Raw genomic sequence first — 22,267 nt, forward strand, 5'->3', positions numbered from 1 at the left:
TGCTAGGGGCTAAGGCTGAAAAGGCCACAAAGAAGATTAAGGGATGGGAACATCTGTTATACAGAGGGTGCTGGGGGTTGTTCAGCCTGGAGGAAAGGTGGCTGAGAGGGCTCTGGTCAGCATGTATAAATACCTGACAGGAGAGTATGAAAACAACAGCGCAAGACTCCTCTGTGGTGCCCAGTGACAGGACAAGAGGTACATGAAACTCCCTCTAAATCTAAAAAAAACACCTTTTTTTTTTTTTTTTTTTTTTTTTTTTTTTACTGTGAGGGTGTCAGACACTGGCAGAGGTTGTCCAGAGTGGCTGTGGAGTCTCCACCCCTGGAGATGCTCAAAACCAAACTAGACACAGCCCTAGGCAACTGGCTGTAGTTGACCTTGCTTTGACCCTGGGCTAGATGGTGTCTAGAGATCAACTATCCAGTAACTCTGTGAACAAAGCCAGTGTCTAGGGCTAGTCTTAGGAGATGGACAAAGCCTGCAGGTCCAGATGGTGTGGGAGAGGCTGCCCAAGACAGGAGCTATCATTCAGGCTGTGGCAGGGGGTTTCATACTAAGGTTTCTGAGGCCAGTATGTGACATACGTTAGTAATACTACGTAGTGCTCTACCATATTGCAGTGAAAGATGAACGTTATCTTGAAAGCAGTCGGAATAGTATTTGGCTATTAAATGTGAAAGTATTTTGCACTACAGTGTTGGTTTGGTTTTTTTTTTTTTTAAACCAAAGCCAACATCATAATTACAGAGGAATCCAGTTCCACAAAACAGCAGTCTCAAATTACTGTCTACTGAACATGGCAAACATGCTCTCAAAATCCAAAGGCATAGAGCAGTAAATCTTGCCATGATTGGCACAAAAGGGATAGCAATCTTTCACAGAGGAACCCAGATGCAGCCCCTCTCTCACAGACCAAACCAAACATCCCTGGGCCACTCTATCGACTGTCTTCTGTGATACCGCAACTTCCTCCCATAAACTGTATCCTCAGTTTTAAAAAAAACCCCAAACTGACTGAAAGCCTCTCAGCAGTTCATCCTTGCAACTAGTTCTGCATTGCTGGAAAAATGAAATCTGACAAATGGATTTAGTCTAAAAAGAGAGTTCCAAAGTACTGCAATACTGTAGATGTTAGGAGATGTTGGCACTAAGTAAGGCAGACAGGATTTTATCAACATCACCTATTTTGGGGAGAATAGTTTAGTAGCTTAGGGGGGGTGTGACTCACAGTTCTTGACACTGAGCTGTGATTTTTATATGTAATGCTTATCCTGCAGCAGCAATCAAGTCAGAACAATGTTGTTTTCCAACAAAACTCAGCTTCATCTCAAATATAATTTCTGAAGCGTAATGGTTGATCTCTCCCCTACTGTGGGTTTTTACCCACTATGAATGAGGGGTTTTGTAGGCTGTAACAGAGAAGACAATTTACTATCACTCTGACTTTGAACTAGTAACCTAAAACTGAGCATCCAAACTACTGTTATTTAGTCATTTCTCTATGCACACCTGAAAGTTGGATAGTACTAAACACTCAGTCTCATCTGTATTTAAAAAAAACCCACACACCAAAAAAACCCACAATATGATGTGTGACTCACCATAACAGCAGCAATTCTCTTTTGGGATCTTCCTTTTATTTCTAAAGCTCAGGAGAATTGGCTCGATGGGCAGGGAACAAAACAGTCCCATCAGTGTGATCTAGGCAAGAAACAAACATAAAATCCAGCTATCTTCTGGAAGTGCTGCAAGGCTGTATTCCAGCACACCTTTCTACACTGATTCGCTGCTTTGAAGAATCTTATTTTTTTCCCCAAATTTACACCAACTTGATTCTGTCTTCCCCCTGCAAATGCAGAGCCCTGCCTTATTAGACCCTTCTGGGGAACTGGAGGGCCAGAAATGTAATGAGATTGCCTAAATCCCCATTTTACTGTATTAATTTTAGCATCAGTGAAATACCATGGTGGATTATAAATCTTAAGATACTAAGTAAGCATTGTCTTGAATAGTTCTAATGTGTTTCATGTTAAGCCCAGTAGTGGAACCATCATGAGTAATGACATCCCAGCTTCACTATTCTGATACACGTTGTTTGTTAGAGCATTCTGAAGTGCACTAACGAGAAACAAAATGGGTAGAAAAGCACTTGGAAGAAGCACCAAGAGAGAAGGTTGCTCTCCCTCTTGTGCCAAACATGGAGACGCACTGTTGTACGCCTTCGGATTTTCTACTGCCCCTATGAGATCGCTCAGCAGACAGTAATGCGAGACTGCTGTACTGCACACAGCCTGCCATTTGAACCTCCTAAAACAGTATTCAGTGAATAAATAATTCATTCCACATTTTTAGCAAGACATTTGCTTCGGTAACCGTAGGTCAGTTCTGAACATCCATCTGTTAGTAAGAATAAACTGAGATTCTTCGAGCAGGTGTATTGCACTTTGATCTCCTTAAGGAGTTTACCTGCCATTACAGCTGGGAAAGAAGTTGTCTGACTCAGACTTTTTAACCTGTGAGGCTTTGCCTTCTGGGCCACACAGCCACTAAGTGACCATTTGAGACAGCAGTATCATCTGACAAAACAGGAGGAAGAGGCAAATGTTTTCCCATTTTTATTATCCAATACAGGAGTTACTATGCGTGTTTTAAGACTATTCTCAGTGAAGCTCATTTTTTACCACTGCTGTATTTGTTGATTTCTCATGTTATCTAATTGAACGGTTGTCTTTATTCTGCTGCTTGTGTACTCATTGCTTGACCTACAAATAACAATCTGTATGATCAAGTATATCATTTATTATTTCAGTAAACAGGATGTATACTATGGACTTTGTCAATTTCTTCATTTCCCCACCTTTTCCTCAATTACCAGCAAGACTATAGTACAAACAGTAGGTAAGAGCAGTTGAAAAGCAGTGTATATGGATGATAGATGCAGAAGGGAGAATTTGACAGAGGTTTAAAATAATGAGTATTTGATGGGAGCAGCAGACCTTGCTGTATATGCAGATCTAATTTCAAAGTTATCACCATGAGGGTCATGATGAATTACAGTATCAAGAAGCATGCTACTGAGGATGACAGCTCACGTCCCTAAAGCAAGGCAGATGCTGCACTGTTCAGCTGCATCGTACTGGCGTGCTCACTTCGCAAACTTGTGCAAGGCATAGCTCAAACTTATTTTGCCACTGAAAACGCATCACCCCTGTTACGTATCGTACAGTTCCTCCCCCACAACCCCTGGACCACTTTAGTCTGGAAGCAAATGTTTCTATGACACAGTTCACAGCTGCAACAACTATAATCTCATCAAATAAATCACTTTTTGCTTGTACCAGTTCTTTACTCTTGCTTAGACTGAGGGACTACCATACAGAAGGACAATGGATTCTTTCCTTTTTCTAGACTACACATTCTATATTCAAAATTAAAAGTTCTTCTTCTTTAGGCTGTTCTCACAGTCAAAAGCTACAGACTCAAAACATGGATAAAAGATTCCTCTCAGCCATGCCTTGAGGTCCAGGCAGTCATTTCCTTGCAACATATTGAACAGCACCTCTGGCTTTCTGTGGTTCTTCAGCTTCTTCCCTGACTTTATACATACATCTCTCATTCTAAAATCTAGAATGTCCTCATTAGTGATTCTGAAAATTCCAGAATGTAGACCACACAGCTCAAGAGATTAAGGTACTTACCTGGAAAGAGAAATAGGTGGCTCTCAATCCCGGCTCCAGTGAACGTTCAGCTCCAGCAGAAAGCATTCACAGCACTTCACTGACGCCCGGTTCCCTCCCCAGCCAGAGCTTAAGCTGCTGTCTCCCATCGAGAGTCAAGTCTTCCACCCGTATCAATCCTACGATAAAGGAGGAGCACCACCATTCCTAAGTCCTTTAACTCAACCTTCATTCAAACCTACATACACACTGAATTTGAGTCCACCCCTCCAAACTTCTAGGTCAGCCAAACAGATTTTTTTCCAGATATTTGACAAGAAGTTATCCTGTCTTTGCGTTCAAAATAAAGAGATCAAATGACTGTTTAACCACAGCAATCACAATGGAGACTCTGGTTGAAATACTGTTTACTCTTCCAAAAGAAGCTGCATTCCAGGTTCCCCTTCACTGTTAGAAATACAACTTTGCACTTGAGGAGGATACAAACACAGTAGGACTAGCCTGCGTAATTACCCCACCAATATTTACTATTTCATAAGTTGCTGGTTAAGCTGCAAATATCACTTCTTTCAAGTCACTGTTACAGACACTGAACATTAGGCCAAGAAATTCTCGTCTCTGATCACTGAGAATCAGCCTCCTTGGTTGATTCTCCATATGAAATTTGATGTTTTCATCTATTCATTATGAGATACACCAACTTTGCTTGTAAATATATTTTAAAAGGACAGGTAAGGCAAAACATATTAACAAGAGCCCCTTTAGTTTATCATAACGTTACGAATGCAGAATCAAGTAACAAACAGTACAAAAAACATTTAATGCAAAGTTAAATACAATACAAACTTTATTAAAAATAGGTTGCAAGTGAAATACAGTAGAAATGGGAAACTACAGCAGTTTTGATGTTTTTCATAATAATGCACAGACAAATATGAAAAGCACTTTTACACATATTCACACTTGACCCGAATGCCCAATAGCGGCCAAATCCACTCAACTGAAGGTTATAGGGTTTTTTTGCTAAGCCTTTTTCAGATTCTAGCAGCAACAGTAATTCAGCCACAGCATAATTTTTTTTTCCTTAAGAAAAGTTTGTCACTGTAAGGCTGCTAGTGTTCTCAAGATAAATTGGGAGAGGCTTGCTTTTCCTGATTAACAGACATAGCAAGCATGCAGATCCTTCATTAACACTTTGAACCAGTTTAATCTTCTACTTCATATTTAACAGGTGAAACGGTAAAAGCACACTTTCAAATAAGAAACCTGAAATATGTAAAAAATATTTACACTCCGATTTTCATTAACTTGCATTTATTTATCATACAACTCTTATTAAAAGTGATTTCTTTCCTAAGGCAGTGAAAGTCTACCCCTTTGTATTTGGAAGTGTGCACAATTCCCTAAATATATATTTATAAGAGAACAATATGATACAGGAAAAAAAAAAAAATCATCTAAAGCCAGTAAAGGGCTTTGTCAAATAGAAAATTTGTTTGGAATCACAATATATATTGTCTTAACATCACACAATGAGAAAAACTCTGATGAGGTCCTTATTCCCAACATCATCAGCCACATACGCACAGCTGAAGAAATAGTGGGAGGAAAGATTAACAATTTAAAATTAAATAAGGCTATTACAGTGTGAAAAAATAGCTTGAACTGCCAAAAAAGATTTTCAGTACAACAGTAACAGGATGTCAGTAAAGCCAACTAGACTAAAGAAGAGCTCGCTAGCACTGCTTCCTCAGCGTGAGCAGAGATGGTTCCTTGCCAGCACACCAGGTCTGTTAACCGCCTTACTAACAGTCCCACTCCCAGCCAGCAGTATTGTATCTGATGCTTCACACCTCAGACTTTTTATCTAATGTGCCAGTTCACTTCTCCATAGAAAAAACAAGAAAGATATTGCTGAACTGATAATAGCAGATTTATCAATATTGTTCCATGCCTCATTGCCTAATAACTTCTAATTTACCTTTCTCAGAAAACATACGTATCTGTTCCGCTCACCTTGGATGTGGATTCTTTACTCCTCGCCTCTAGCACATTACTAACATTTTGGTCCTAGCTGATGAAGGGCCACTAGCGTAGCCTACTATCTATTGCTATTGTAAATTTTAATAAAACAATTATCCAAAGGTTTTATCTTCACATTTTTCAAAGTCTGAAGCACATACAGTGGGGATGCATCAACATCAGACTTTTCCGTAACTACAGATAAATTCTCAGGCAACCATTTTAGACCCAACAAATACATAGGACTAGAAATGTTTTTATTCCAAAGTTCTACCTACAGAATGTGTGTTATTCCAGTACTAAGTAATGGTAAGATCTGTATTGATATGCTGATCATTCTATGAACACCATACAGTATGTCAAACTTGCATATAAAGTCCTATTTAAGGTGGCCCAGATATTGGCTTATCAAACAACCTAAAATGCTAATTTCTAGTGCACAGTTTAGTTTAGGCAGTTCAAGCTATTCTCACGCTCTCTGCTCAGCAGCTAAAACAAAAGTGTGTCTGTAAAACACCAGGAAACAGAACTTATCTTTGACAAGTGCTACTTGGTCTGGTGCACAAGAACTTAACCCCCAAAACAGAAAGGAAAAAAAAAAGTTACCTTCACGTGATTCATATCTTTAAAATTTTGCAGTGCTTTCATTGTATAAACCACAAGCTCCTGGCAAAGTAATCAGTTTTCTTGCTATTGCAACATCTCTAAATCTTAATTAACAGTCTTAGATATAGAGGAATCAAAGTCACTCCTTTCAGAAAACATTCATTTTCTGTTCATTAGTAGTGTGCCCCCCATTTCAATCCCTCAAATTAGAGATCTTCAGTTACATCTGGTAAGGTGCTTTAATCTTATTTTGTGTTCAACTCATTTTCCAGTTCCATTAATTTCCTAGAAGCTTTTACTTTATTGGATACATCCTGACCCTGTGAAAAAAGTCGTTGGCGTTCCCTGAACGTCAAGTTTTCTGGTGCTCCTGGCAAATCTGTATCTTGACTGGAAAGGGAAAAAAAGTCTTTGTTATAATTCTTATCTACAATATTCTTAAATATAGTAATTCTTAGTGACATGTATTCACTGACAGCTTTTTTGACTACAGCAAAATATTCTCTGTTTGGTGTTCTGCAAGGTTTTGTTCCCCACACATACCTTTAACTCTGACATTGTGCTATCACTTAGATAAATTAATGGCTCATGACCATCGCTGGCACATTAACGTGAATGAGACTGCTTGTCAATTTTCAAGGTGAAGTGCTGGTGTCAACTAAGGCTCTGTCTACATTAACACAGCATTGCTGCTATGGCTAAATCTGCAAACCTGTCTGTGGTGGCACGTGACTAGGAAAAAGCACTGCAGTACAAAGCTGTTCTGTCTTGGTAAAAGCTGTTAGTACTGAGGTATGCTGTAAAGGCTCAACACCTCTGTATTTCATTCTATAATGGCAAAATTTCCAAGTGCAATCGTTGCCTAAGCTCTCGCACTTATCTCTTACCCTTGTAGCAAACCAATTTTTGTATTATGTGTTTCTGATCACTGCAGCGAAGATCTCCAATCACTCTTAGTTGTAGCTGTAACAATACCTTACGTATATGATGAATCCTCATATAATAAAGCTTTAATATATATTTCAATTTCTTCATCAAAAGAGGTTTCACTTTTAGCTCCAAGAGGCCTCTGCTCTACATGCTCCACTGAAACATTAACTACATTTTAAAATGCAGGAATTGGGCTAACAGCTTCTGCAGAATCCTAGCCAAGCCCAGTCACATCTTCAGTATGCTACACAGTCAAGCTTGCCACTCACATATAAGACACAGCCTGTATTATTTATGCTTATTACAGATTTGGTAAAAATCCCACTTGAGAGGTACTGTTCAGATTTATAAATACACCTAAACCAGTTGCAGCTGTTCATTTACAATGATGATTTAGTTTACTCGTTGTAGCACTGAAATTTGCTGCTATGAAGTAGGACTTCAGATCACCTAAAGACTTGTGGAGAACTTAGTTGTATTTTATAGTAACTCAAGACACTCCAGAGCCAACTGCAGAACTCCTGAATAGCCCACAGAGATACAACAATAACAACAGAAAATACTGCAGAAGTTAGTCAAATCAGGTGTATAAAAGTTAATGGACTCCTGCATGTCACCTTTTAGATCTTTTGTCTCTTGGATCCCGATAAACTTCATGGGCCCCAACAGCCGCTCCTGTAGATCCAGTGTATGAATTTATTCCTTATGCAAAAGAAAAAGTAAATTGAAGGATTGCAGTTACAACACAAAAGTTTTATGTTGTGCTTCTTCAAAAAGGTGCAGTGCTTCTTTCAAGAAATAATCTCAAACTAGAATTAGAAATAAATTTAGAGGGTCATCTGACCTCTAGAAAATTTAAAACCAGTACTACTAAATTCCACTCCCCCTCAAAACAGCTACGATTTTTTTAATTCCCGATTTTGAATCAGAGCACATATCAAATCATGGTCTTTATCTTATTATGGCTCTACTGTAAGACAGACATTAGAAGTTGTTCAAGGAAAGAGCAACACACTTCATTATCCTGTAACAAACTCCACAGGAAATAAGTTATCTGCAGCTGCTCTCTTTATGAGGCTGGAAGTAAGCTAAGATTAGTATATACCATCTTTGCAATTCAGCAGTCAGAGTTTTTGTCTCTGTTTAGTCTGATTAAGTAAACTCTATCACTCAGAAAATGCCCTCTTCCCCCATCCCATAAATTTAAATTTCAAGCAAGTATCTTGCAGCACTGCACCTTTAGTTTAAGTTGATACAACACACAGGTTTTACACATTATATTAATTCTTTCTAAAGGCCACAAGACAAAACCTTTTATTTCCAATCAAGAAGTTTAATAATTTAATCTATATTTAAGACTATATTCTTTTAATAACTGTCAGAAAAAGAGTGTCAGCAAAACACTCAGATTTGCCTTCAGACAGTTCTGGTCTCAATATTGTACGTGTTATGTCTTGTGAACCTTCTCTGGTACAGAAGGAAATGTTTGCTTCTTCCACTGGTATACGTAACTTCTCATTAATAGTCAATAAAAGAGACATACAAGGCTGGAACACAAAAGCAAATTTAGCTAGCATGTTGTAGGCTGAATTTTTTCCACCAAAAATTTGTAGCAGATCAAATCATACTAGGTATGCTAGGCATATGAAGATTTTTTTTTCCTTTCAGACATGAGTCTTACATGCATGTAAGCACTACCTTCCCTGCTTTGAAAAGCCTGGATCCACATGCTGCGGTTCACACTTCCACCTGCTTTAAGACAGTAGTTTTGATTTGGGTGTTGGCTTTTTTCTTGGTTAGTTGACAGACCCAATGGTCTTAAGAGACCCAGTGGAAGAAGGTACGAGAGCAAAATTTGCAGAAGCGTGGTTTACTAGAGTTAACATTCAGAACAGAAGAGAGCTGCAAAGGACAGTAATGTAACAGAGTCAGCGAGATGGGAGATGGTAAACTGCACAGTGAATTCTGCATTTTGTGCAAACGGCTTTGTACGTTACGCAGGCAGTCTTCATAGAAGCTTGAGCAATCATGTGAAGTTAACCTGTTCTCATGGCTATTTTAAAAATTATGAGATAAGAGTATTCAGAATTAGTTGTATGATTTATGAATTAGGTTATTAAAGGCGAAGCATCATACTACAATATTCCTTAATTGTTACCAAAGCCCTGACCAAATCTTTGTAGATTGTCCTTCTGATTGTTTTCCAGAAAAAACAAACGCGCACACACAAAAAATACCACTGAACATTGCACTTTCCTGAGATTCATTTTCCCATTAAAATGAACAGAAAACAGGATTGGGAAATGCAATTACATATAAAATGGCATTCTGGGTTGTGGATGATGGGAGGCAGGAAGAGTGGTGGTGACAACTACTGACTGATGGTTCTTGAGTTACTTAATTCATCACATGTACAGCCTTCAAAGTGCTAAGTAAGGAAGAGAAGCAAGGGCCTTTGGAAGCCTATGTGTTGTGATGGATGGCATATTTTACACTCTATTATAGTCAGTTTCAAATAAGAATTTCTTGAAAAAAAAAGTACTTTGAAAGAACAAAAATTCAGTACAGACATACAATACAGAAGTTTCATGTCAGAAGCCTGCTGTTTCAGAATATTCCTAAGAGCAAGCTGACAACATAGTCATAGCGTTTAAAAGAGAGTCTTTTCCACGTATTTCCTGTTTTTCCTTAATCTTATTTTAATTTGTTAATTCTGTGTGATATAAGGTGCTCAAAAGCGAGTCCTTCTGATACAAAACCATGATCTGGGTTCACTGGTGGTGGGTTTATCAGTGGTAGGTAGGCATAATGGCATTATTTGCATTGCAATGGTAGCACAGAGCAGGCAGTGTAGTGTGTCTACTTACACTCCACTCTACTGACAACACACTGCAAAGCTAAAACCTTCCCTCACCTTCCTGTGAGATTTGGAACCTGTGACAAGAGCCAGACAGGAGTGACAGATGGGCTTGCAGGATCCATAAGGACTACAAGATCTGACAGGCAACACCAGAGTAAATAAACAGGTCGGTTATTTTTTTTTTTTTTTCCTTTAAATGAGTATCAGTGTGGATACTTTTTATGCAGCTTGGGTGCTGTACTGACCCCAAACAGTGAAACTGCTAAGAATCAACTGTATCCAGTAAACAAGTTAGCCATTTAGCTAGAAGCCAGCATAAACACTTTCCCTCACTATCTGGAGGGACTTGCTACTCTTTGCATTTTAGAAGGATGATTTGATCAGCTGGCACTTGCTGACTTCCAGCATAAGTAAAAAGAATGAACTAGGGGAATGTCATGGCCACCATTCCCTTCAGAAGAATACAGAAGAAGAAAACAAATGTAGAGAAAGCGCTGGCAGATGCTGCTATTTAAAGACAAAATATATTAATAAACTGCAAATTTGTTAGAGTGAGATTTACAGAGACACATACTCAAGGAGCAAAGTATATAAGATTCCTCCTATACAGCAGGGGTTTAAAAAATATTAGCACGGAACTCTGGACTGAATTAGCTTTGAATTCATGAGTATAGCTAAACTAGTACTCTGCAGGTAAAATACAGTGCTGAAGTTACTAACAGCTAGAGCTCTCCTTGAAATGAAACTCCATTATGGTTGCCCACTTGGAGTTATAGAAGAAACAAGATGATGAGACAAAGAAATATGGGGTGTAGAAGGGGAAGGAAGGACTAAGGCAAAAAGCACTAAGATGAAATTTAGATTTTTGTCTCTCTTTGCAAGAAAACTGCACTGTACAAACCAGAAGTACAGGAATGGTGCCTAATACATGAAACTAACTGCATGTCCTGTATGTCTCTTGGTGCTTGTATTTTTAAGAACTACATCTACCAAGGTCATTTTTAAAGCCATTTGCACACACTATTGAGAGAGAACCCTGGTACCAATAACAAAAGCAGAAGAGAAGCTCTGTCCATGAACCCATTAGAAAAGGTTTCCTGCGTTCAGGAAAGGTGCACTTCCAAATGCCCTGAGTAACCAGTGGTCAGTCATACAAAACAAATCACTGAAAGATACAGAGTGAAAGCCAAAACCAACAGTACTTTGAACTGGTTGAGTAACAGTTAAAATAATTTCTGATTCATTTTGTGAAAGATAGAATTTTTGCTTTTGAAGAGTCTGGGTAAGGAACAAGGAAATTTGAGAGATCAAAACAATTAAAAATTGAAGGATTCATAGTAATATCAGGATTTAAGTTAGATCACCACAGTGAAAATAGTGATTAAGTGGGAAAAAGATAAATCACAAAGGAAGCGATTCAATCTGCAGCACCAGAGTTGAAAACTTGAGGATAGTTCTGTAGAGATGATTGATTTCATGGTGTCTACCTTTAGAGCTGCTGGCATGGATGAAACTCTGTTTGTTTGGTGGGGGTGGGGGTTGGCTTTTTTTGGCAGTAGTACTGTTGGCATTGACTGGAGATGACTGGAATGAGTTGGAAAGAAAGAGGCCATCTGAAACTGGGCGAGGCTGGCGGGAGGGCTGCTGTGGCTTAAGGGTGGCAGGAGGAAAGTCACCATAAGATTTTCTTGTGCTGGAGTACTTATCCTGACCTGCTATATTGGAATCCTCCTCCTCCTCATCATCATCATTGTATGCAACAAACTTGGCAGTATAAATCGTGTCAGGGGAGAGGACCTGTGTTTTGAGGTAAGAGGTGTTTCGCTGAGGTGGGGGAGGAGGAGCGTTAGATGAAGGGGTTGGGGATGGGAGTTCATATTCCCGTGGAAGTGGAGGTCTGTACAGACCAGGCTCATCAGGTTCCAGCAATCTTCGTTCTGCTTCATCGTGCTGCCTGCGCCTTTCAGCCTCTAAGCGACTGTAATACTCTTCTTCCTGTCGCCTCTGCAAGTCCAGAGGAAACAGTGGTCAGAAAGACAGACACTTCAATCTAAGAGAAATTTAAGTTTTCCATCACTGAGCTACAAACATTTTTTTTTGTATCCTTTTCTGGCAATAAACAGGGCATCTGTATGGGCTCATACAAAGAATATTTACTACTCTTAAAAAAATGGCAGTCATCCTGTAACACAGCGTTGCTGTTATTTCCAGATTTACCACTGCCTGTGGTAACTAAGGCAACTGCCTGTGTGAACTAAGGGCGATTCCACCATTTATTACTCAAAATGTAATTACAGTTAATAAGGGGTAGATTTACTAAAGCTGTAAAGAATCTGTGGGAGAGGAAAATAACTAAAATTAACTACCATCTTAAAAAAGGAACTTTGTAATTTTGCTGCATGCTTATACAATGTAAATTAATCAACAGAGCCTTGGAATAGATGACTCCTAACAAAGCTTCTAGTATAAATACCAGGAAAACTACTTTCACATACAAATCAAATAACAAAAAACTTTTCTAAAACAGACATCAAATAACTGTTTTAAAAAACTTTTACAAAAAAATTAAAAAAACCCTATGCTAATGATATTTATATGAGGCTACTGATCATTTAAAAGGCCATGAAATATCTTCTATGTATTTTTCCAGTTTAAAAGATTTTTACTGTTTTTAAACTAAAGAGCATTTAATTCTGGTTCAGCTCTTGTCTAAGCAACATTGCAAATTAATACAAGGGTCTATTCAGTAGTTTGTTTGATAATGAATGAAGATGTATATTTGGAAACCATATGTTACAAAAAACCTTTTCTCTAAGCACAGTATAACTTCTGCTGGGAATATATGACTTCTTGAACAACCATCCTTTCTGGTTTTAATACATGTGTTTAAAGAAATCCACCTTATCCTGCTTATCTGCTCAACACCATGAGTCAGTTATCCTAAAAAAATAAATCAGTCAATCTGATCTTGTTCATCTAGAGCAAGACACGAAACTCATCTCCTCGTACTACTCTCCAAAACCAGTGTAGCGGTCAGATGGTACTGAGCTCTGAGTTGGCAGCTGTACGAGTGTCTCAGTCAAGATCTGTCAGTGAAAACCCTTTCAAGTGTCTGATCCAAATATCATGTGGCTGTGTCACTGTCAGAAATTAAGAAAACCTTGGTTGGTTTTTTTTTTTAGTTGCCTTTTTGTGTTGCCTTTTTTAAAAAAACTTCCCACAGTATATTTTAAAATACTTTCCTCAGTCCAGATACACCACACCTTCCTTACTTCTCAGAGGAGGGTCTTAAACATGCTAAGAGTCAAATAAGGTGCTCTGTCTTCCAGTTTTGAATAAAGCTTCTTAAATTCATGTATAATGTTCTGAAGGAATCCAGAAGACTGAGATTTTAGAATCTGTTTGATTGCACAGTAACATATCTGCTGAAATTATTTACTTCCTTTCTAGAAACCAATTTCCTTTCCTCCTATAGTCCAAACATAAAAGACAATATGGAGTACTCATCTGCACTCCACTATATTTCATATTTCTCTATCTGTATAAAACAGTTACTGCAAAACTATTTAAAATGCCATCTCTGAGACAGAGCAAAACCCAACACCACTAACTCAGCCATTATAATAAAGAAGGTAGGCAAGTCATGTTGGGGGCTGAAGGAAACCAGGAGGTAACTGATTTCTGACATAACTTTCAGAAAAGGCTCTGAAGGCAAGTCCTCGCCACTACTAAAAGCCTTCAGCCGGTAAGCCTATGGTACTATTTCTGCAACACCAGTCAAATCCAGCCACCACAAATGGGCTATTTTTTAAAATTATTTTTTGTTTTATATTGGATAAACTGAAGCCTTGAGCCATGACCCTTATCACTAGGGCTAGTGTGTTTAACCCCTGCTGACCCAACACTGAGCTGTTACTGGCCAGGCTAAAGACAGGAGGCCTGTAAGAAGCCCTGCAGCACTCAGAAGAACACAACCTTTTCTTCAGCCTCTCTTCTGGTCCGCTCCTCCTCTTGCTGTCGGCGCTCTTCTTCCTGCCTGGCCCTATCTTCTGCTTCTCGTTTGCGCATTTCTTCCAACTGTTGCTGCCTTCTGCGTTCTTCATCCTGTAACTAACAGAGACACATCTTTAATTTTTTTGTCACTTGGGGGTAAGATGGGTCAAAAAATGTAACCCAAGTATTTGCATTTAAAAATAACTCATTCAGTAGAAAATGTTATACTGCGGATAAATCAATATAATTTCCAGCTGTTAAGAGTATGCTTCGTTACATTGGTTTCCCTAAAATCCCTAAGAAAGAAAAAAAAAAAGAAAAAAAAAAAGATATGCACAGAACTACATACAAAACATACAGGGAGACATTTTTAGCAGTCATATATGAACCCCTAGCAGAAGGCTGAGGTGACTCACTTTCCAGACAGCTTCAGCAACCATAGTCTCACAGGTACAGTAAAGTGAAATTAAATACTTGGAACCAACAGCTCACAGCTCCAGCAGCCAATTGGTTTTTCATTTTGGATTAGTATTTAAGCACCGGAAAATCATGACTCATTAGTCAAAAGGGTCAATCCATTTAAAGTAACAGGCTCATTCAGCAAGCCTGCAAATAGTCTCAGGAGATAAATAAAATCTCCCACTGTATCTGCAACAGATGTGTTTTGGAAAAAGCAGAAAGGCAAAGAAATCCTTGACTACTGAGATTAAACAGCTCACATGAACAACTGATGTCCAACAGACAATACTATTTTATATATGCTTATGATAAACACTGCACACATAAGAAAACTGAGCAACACTCTAAAATTTGCGTGATTCTCTTAAAGCTAACAGTATCTAAGCCCTTGATGGACAGGAATATTCACTAGCACAGTAGTATTCACAAGTAGAAATTAACTGGACTACATACATGATGCGTTATTTCCTACTGCAGCATATGTTTTAAAGTGATCATCACCCCCTCCCCCCCGATCTTTTATACTGAGTGGTATAAATCATTGGATCAGGAAATCATTGGATCTTGCTATAAGCTGCATGTAACACAGATACTTCTCTATTTCTGGATTTGTTTTAACAATCCAGTTTCATTTCCAGAGAAAGGCCCTTAAGAGACAAAGCAATAATGATATAGTAAGAGAAATTTAATTTTAATAGACTTTGAGAGGACAACCTTCATGTAGGTATCTCTCCTCCCCAGTCAATTAACAGGAAATGTGCTTTAAAGCAGATTAGGTTTTCTAATCAATTTTCCGAAGTATTCTAAAACCATACTTTTTTTTTGGACTAATTTTCTGGTAACTATTTCCCCCCACTGTTCATGTAGCATTTGTGTGTTACGGCTATCTTATGACCTTGTACAACAGGTAATTTTGAAAGCATTTGCCTTCTACATCTTCAATCAACTATACAGACTAATTGCAGTGAAAACACCTCTCATTGTAAGTGTTAAAACCACCATTTTTGAGCATGAAAGCTAGAGAACAAAATTAATTCATTTCATTTAGGCAGTAATTTATCAAATGTATACTAAAGGATGGTACCTCCGAGTAAATTCCCCTTATTGAGGGCTAAAACTTTTGTAATTCCTAACTGAAAACAACGTAAAGATAGAGATCAAGCTCAGTATATATGGTAGAGCAGGGAATAAAGTAGTTAACCAACTCCCTGCTTGGATTAAGACCTCTTGCCTTGGTTATTAAAAGGACATTATTTTAGCAAGGGAGATAATATTGCTGTCAAAAGGAAAGACAGCTAGTAATTCAAAAGAGTTTACAGAAGAGAAGTAATTTCCTCTTAAAAAAAACAAAGGCAAAAACTGCACAGTGAAAAAGTACAGAAAAGCAACTTGACCAACCCCAGTTGCATTTAGAGAAAAACTCTGAATATGGCAGTTACTGATCCCAGGTTACGGCATGGATGCCTTTTTGCTTAGTAGCAAGTACTCCTATTCAAATGCACTTAAGAAAATATTTCAAACTAAAGGGGAGTAGGACTGGTTTATTTTATTTTCTTGTGACCTTAACTAAAGAAAGAAGGGAAAACTGGGCAGGGTGCCCACCTGGGAACTGTTGTCAACATCTGAACCATAATAACTGCAAAGACAACTGCATCCAGGTCAGAGGCTATTCTAAACATAATACCTAGTAAAAAGGCCAAAAATTATATGTCAGGCACAAACGGGAATAGAGCAATTATTAAGAAAGTGACATTTCATGTCTTCATGATTAGTAACTAGTTTCTACTTCGGAGCACTCCCAGACCGAGGCAGGGAGCTGGGGGATGGCAAGGCATGCCAGGGCATTTGCAGGCATTTGTGTTTGTAATTGTGCACAACAGTACCCAATTCAAAATTCATCCCAAATTTTCAAGACACTAAGGAAAATCAGCTTCACGTCCCATTTGTAGTAAGAGAGTTAACAGATTCCCAGGTTGAATATTTTGATTTGATACTTCTCTATCCCACTTATTTTTTCTCTAGTTTAAAAGTCATGTTTTCATGTGATTTACTGTACTTCCAGGGTTTCTCCAAAGCAGTATGTGTTTATATTCTAATGAGTAGAAACAACTGATCCATACAGCCAGTGACTGAGAAGAACATTCTCCCAGCTGTAACTGAGTGAAGCAGCTAAGCACAAAGCACTAATTCTTTCTCCCTGCTTTGTCCCAGCTCTGCTGCAAACTGCCAACGGTTTGCTTAGCTGAGAACTCTTGTCCCTCTATCACCAATATACGCTTGCTACGCTATTCCTATCCAGGAGGGCAAAAAAGGCCACCTTTCTTTTGAGCTATTGCTCCTCATAAAGGAGCCGATGGGCTGATCTGTATCAGAAATGTTAAGGTATTCATGGGACTGGCAGGCATCCAGGAAGTCTCAGATTCCAGACAAAATTATTTTCTCCAAGCACTGCTTACAATACTCTAAAAGACGTTCCAGAAGAACTTTAAAAACTTACATCTATTTATTTATGACAGCTAAGGCTGGGTCAGATCTGTTAGTGGCCCAGGGAATTTAAAAAGACACACAGTAGCCAAGCTGACAATTCATTAACTATTCATCACCTTTCATCAGCCTTGTAATCAGCAGACAGCTATCACCAATGCTCATGTCAGACATACATAAGAAGCATTCACCATTCGACAGTGTGGGTTTTTTTTCTAGAAACAAAGTAGTAATTACTTGGGTACTTGAAGTGGCATAGGATAGATGCAACTATGCCCAGAAAGTCATGTCAACAGTATGAAAATGATGAAATTAGCAAAAAGAGGTATTTGCTGGGTACAGCACATTCAACATCACCTATTTCAGAATTAGCTTTCTTTTTTTTTTTTAGAGTTAAATTTATGAACATAATAAATCCTTGACTGACTCAGGCCATATATTCATCTAGCACAGTGTTCTGCCTCTGACCATGGCAAGAAGAGCTGCCCATGAGCCTGGCCATTTCTTCTAGTATTTCCCCAGCATTCAGCACGGTACTTGAGCCGTCAGCTGGTACAGCCTTGTGTAATCCTTTGAGTAGCTGTTTACAGGCGTGATGTCTATGAATTTATCTAATTCATTTTTAAGGCTGATGATACTGTCTGCCTTCACAACCTCCTGTTGCAGAAAGATCCAGAAGTTTACAGCCTGCTTGGCAAAGTACTTTATCCAGTCGCAGCTCCGAGGACTGTGGCTTAAGCAAAAAATATAGGACTAGTAATAAGAAAAAATACTGATAGATACTAAGTCTGAAAAATCCATGACTCCTGGCTTGTCCATTAATTCAGAAAGCTGACACGCTTCACCCGTTTCACTGCTGTCAACTGCTTAATGCTCATGTACCACAGATACAAAACTGAACGCCTTAGATAGACTTACTAAGTAATCTGAAGTATGCATTTTAAAAGGTGGTTTTTTTTTTTAAATAAAGCTGTGCCAAATATCCAAATCTGTGTTTTAAACAGATATGTTTACATTTTTTTCCAGCAGCACAAATTAACCATATTAAGAGGACTTGCAAGCATTACCTTTCTTTCAAATTGGTATACTAATTATGTAGAAATACACTTTGAAGGGGATGTATTTTTCTCTAGAAGACTACAGAACTCCCAACGAGAGCAATAAAATACAGAATTAGCTGGAATCATAGCATTTACCCCTCCAATTTGAAAGCCTGTCATGCTTTAGATGCAAGAAAATAGTATTCACCAATTGAAACTGAAATTTTATGGTAACTTAAGAATTGCATGTATATGTAACATATTTGGCAATATTACTTCAGAAGTAATTTCTGCATTTACAATCCATTTTTACTTTAATGAGAAAACTGTAACACCTGTAAACAACAGGGTTTCAGCATGGGCTGAAACAGCATGCTGTATTATTAGGCTCTCAGGACAATTTCACTTGGAAAGGAATGGAGTTGCTAGAGCTTTTCTAAAACCTGCAGGAGTGGGGAAGGGAAGGGAGGAAATCTTACCTCACAGCCTGTTCCTTCAAAGTTATTAGTAAGATTTTATAAACATGATTGCGCAAAACAAATACACAGTTTTGTATCAGACCACTGCTACAACAAACAAATCAAGCCTGCAAGCAGAACACATCTAAAGGGAAGGAAACATAGGGAAAGGAGTCACCACATCTGGAAACATTCAAATGCATGCTTACAGTTAACTTACTGCTTATTGTATCACAATAATTTTTGAACACCGAAAGATGCCAAATCATCCAAAGCACATAGGGTGGTTATTAATAATATCAGGAATTGAAATGGGAAAGAGATATTGAAGAGAAAGAAACAAACATACCAAATCTAGAACAGAGATTGCTGGCACAGCAGTCTGCTGCAGGTAGTAAGAAAGGGGAAAAAAAGAAAGATGCACAGTGAAAATAAAGATAGGTTAGACTGGTGCTATTTCAAAAGCATTTTTATTTGTTAAGTCAGATGCTTTAGAATGAGTAACTGAATTGACATAATCCTGAAATACAGAAATGAAAACAATCAAATAATCTCAAATTTTTCTCAGTATTGGTTTGACTCATTGAAAACCTCAGTATTTCTCCAGAGATGCTACTTATTGCATCTCTAGTAGTATAGACAGTGAAATGTAACCAAAGTGCAAACATTACTTCAGTTCAAGACAACTGTTATTTTTTAGTTTCAAAATGTTCCCAAATGCTGGAAGAACTTTATGCACAAACAGTATTTTAAATCCAGCACTTGCAGAGAAGACTGATACAATGTTATGCAATACAACTGGCTTTCTGTTAATGACACATGGCTTTTTTAGCCTGCTACAGTAAAATTTTAAAGACACTGTTTGTTAAAATGGCAGTTTTACATGGATTTTTTTATGCCCATAGGTAACTGCCTGTGTGCTACAAATTACATGCTAACCATGCTGGGCTTTAACGCAACCTGTTTGCCAAAGATATATTTAGCTTTTCCTTTTTTCAGTTTCCAAGTTTGAGGTATCTATTGTTTTACACAGTAATAAAGTTAGCCACAAGGAAAAAGGAAAGCAATGCAGACTGCAGCAAATATGAGAAGAGTAAGCTTAGGAAATCAAGCTGCCAAAACAATCCTGAACTCAAATGCTACTCAAGCCAATAGCTATTTCTGAATGTCAAAATCAGCACGTCCAAACATTTATCAAGAATTAAAGACTGCTTATCATAGAGTTAAATCAACTTTTCAAGATAAACAAACAAGACACTCAGCATATTACAGAGCTAGTTTTTAAGCCTGTCAGCTACTGGTATGTAATGTGGGTATCTGTGCTATTATTCAGAAAAACAAATTTTCCTATAGAAATTGTTTCTCAGTAACAATACATTTAACAGATTCTGAGAGACAACAGCCACCAGAATGATAAAAACTTCATCATACTATTCAGTTGTATTATCTTATTACATATATTATGAGCTTTCACAGTACTGAAGCTAAGGTAAGCAAACCTTGTCAGATACTGATTAAACTGGACACCATGCAAAATCCAGGTATGCATGAGCTGGAGCCCTAGACAGGGTGCATTAGTTATAACACTCAAAAAACCAGATGGCTCAACCTAATGCTTCCCCCCCCAGCATGGCTGGGGTCACCACTGAGGTGGTGGTAAAGGTAGAGGTAGCAGCTGCCTTATACCTTAGCCTTCACTTGCAAGCAGACCAGCAAGGGGGAATCTCAGTTCAGTTCACTGTCCCCTAGAAACAGCATGCATTCAGTGTCTGTGTTTGGGTCCACGACTACAAATAAGAACTCTGAGAGGTAAATATATTTGAGAGGGGGAAAAAAAGAGGGAAAAAAATCATCACACTATTTTTGCTCCTGATTCTCCTAGAGACTTTCAGAATTTCAAATGGTTTTGCTTGCCTTCCTGTAAGCAAATCTGTGCCATATTTAACCTTCTAACTCTACTCCAGGTACATGGCAAAATCCCTTTATCCATAGGGAATTTCTTGCCCCACAACCAGAAAAGTAAATTTGACTGCTAACTTGGATTCTGTAACAGGTAGCTATGAAACTTTCATAATGTATCACTTAACTGGTGAAGCCACTGTAAGTTAGCAATTTCAAAGTCAAGGTACTTAAGAAAGCTTCATCCTCCTTTACCCTGTAAGAACATCAAAACACTCAGACAAAGCCAGAGAACCCACCAAGATATATTTACAATATTGTTGTTTAGAAAGAATTATCCCCTTTTACCCTTGCTCTTCTTTCTGCCTCCAGTCGCTGCATGATGAGCATAGTATCCACATCATCATCCTCTTCTTCATCATCATCTTCATCCTTTTGCTTTGATTCTTGAAGTCGCTTTTGGAACTGCCACTCAAGCATGAGTTTGCGGAGGCGGTCATTTTCTTCTGCTGTACGATCAGGCTTGTTCTGCAGTTCCTGAATCTCTTTACTCAGCATGTCCACAATGTGCATCTGTTGCTGCTTCTCCAGTTTCTCCTTAGCATCTCGTTTCCAGGGATCTGGAGAGAGGCTATCACTAGAGGACAGTTCCTCCTTGCTGATAGTAATGTACTGCAGATCTCTCCGCTCAATAGTCCGAGGCTGCTGTTGGGGCTGCAACTCTCGAATGACTGTTTCTTGAGGCCTCTGCAAAGTTGAAGGTTTTTCTGATTTCACTTGTTGAAGGGAAACAGGAGGAACCACAGGCTGAGCAGGAATTAGTGGCTGAGAACGCATTTGGCCCAGTTTTCTCTCCTGCTCACGACGTTTCCTTTCTCGTTCTTCTTCCAAACGTGCCTTTTCCTTTTCATACCACCTCTGATGCTCTTCTCTTTTTTTACGCTCAGCAGCAGCTACCTGGGAGGATGCTTGTGCTCCTATCTGATTTGGAGGAGGAGGGGGAGGCAGAGGCAAATCCATTTGTAGTTCATCAAATTCAGCTGCATAATGCACTGGCGGAGGTGGCGGTGGAGGGGGAAGATCTGTTCTGATAGGCTGGGAAATGGCCACTGGAGTCGGCTGGCTAGTAGCTGGAGTTTTCCAACGGCCAGGTCCACTTTTAGTTAAACAAGAACCAGGCGAGACCGGTTTGGATGAATGATTCAGGTGTTCTTGGCTAGATGTGCTAGAATCCACAGATGAATTCATCCACTGATCGCTGTCTGACTTCCGATCAATGTACTCTACATCCTTCCGTATAACAACTTCCAAACGATTCCTCTCTGGCTGGAAAACTTTATCTCTGAGTTCTTCCTGGGAACGAGCTACACGCTGGAAAAAATTAAACAAGGCATGTATTTCATAGTCCATCTATATTAAAATATATTTGAAAATGGCTCACAAACCACATTCTTATTACTGAAGGTAATTACTTTTAGTGAATTTCAGCATTTCCGTGCCCAGTAAGTTTCCCAAAACCAACAATAAAATACTCTTCTCAGTCTTTTTAACTCATTCGAGTGATGAAAGACTGCAACCTCCGAAATTCCTGGAAACCTGGACCGGGAGGAAGGATGAACGCAAAATGGCATTTAAGCTGAAAACCTCCCTAGCTCACATAGTTTCTCAGGACTATCCCTGACACCCCCTCCCCCACATGCGAGCACAAGAGCCCTTGCAGCTCAGAACAGCAGCTCGGGCATACCAGCTCTGCCATTCAGGCTTCAACTGGCTTGACCGAACATTCTTCCTATTGGGAAGGCAAACAGAAAGCTGCTGAGAAAGAGACAGGGGAGC

The 22,267-nt window shown here is 38.8% G+C and overlaps 1 protein-coding gene across 24 annotated transcripts in view; it reads right to left on the reverse strand.

The window, feature by feature from the left end:
- Positions 1 to 4,509: 4,509 nt before the first annotated feature.
- AFDN (afadin, adherens junction formation factor) overlaps positions 4,510 to 22,267 on the reverse strand; it is a 132,896-nt gene continuing 115,138 nt past the window's right edge. For 7 of the 24 annotated variants that reach the window (XM_074818573.1, XM_074818569.1, XM_074818578.1 and 4 more), the window contains 6 exons: positions 20,780 to 21,802; positions 18,882 to 18,917; positions 14,074 to 14,208; positions 11,586 to 12,102; positions 7,856 to 7,940; positions 4,510 to 6,698 (listed from right to left, as the gene is read on the reverse strand). In XM_074818573.1, the coding sequence (XP_074674674.1) occupies positions 6,554 to 6,698; positions 7,856 to 7,940; positions 11,586 to 12,102; positions 14,074 to 14,208; positions 18,882 to 18,917; positions 20,780 to 21,802 (1,941 nt within the window). In that variant the 3' untranslated portion in view covers positions 4,510 to 6,553. Of the gene's footprint in view, positions 6,699 to 7,855; positions 7,941 to 10,152; positions 10,235 to 11,585; positions 12,103 to 14,073; positions 14,209 to 18,881; positions 18,918 to 20,779; positions 21,803 to 22,267 lie in introns of all 24 variants that reach the window. The other 17 variants (XM_074818587.1, XM_074818583.1, XM_074818582.1 and 14 more) reach the window with 9 other exon arrangements.

This window comes from Strix aluco, chromosome 3 (genome assembly GCF_031877795.1).
Source record: "Strix aluco isolate bStrAlu1 chromosome 3, bStrAlu1.hap1, whole genome shotgun sequence".
NCBI lineage: Eukaryota > Metazoa > Chordata > Aves > Strigiformes > Strigidae > Strix > Strix aluco.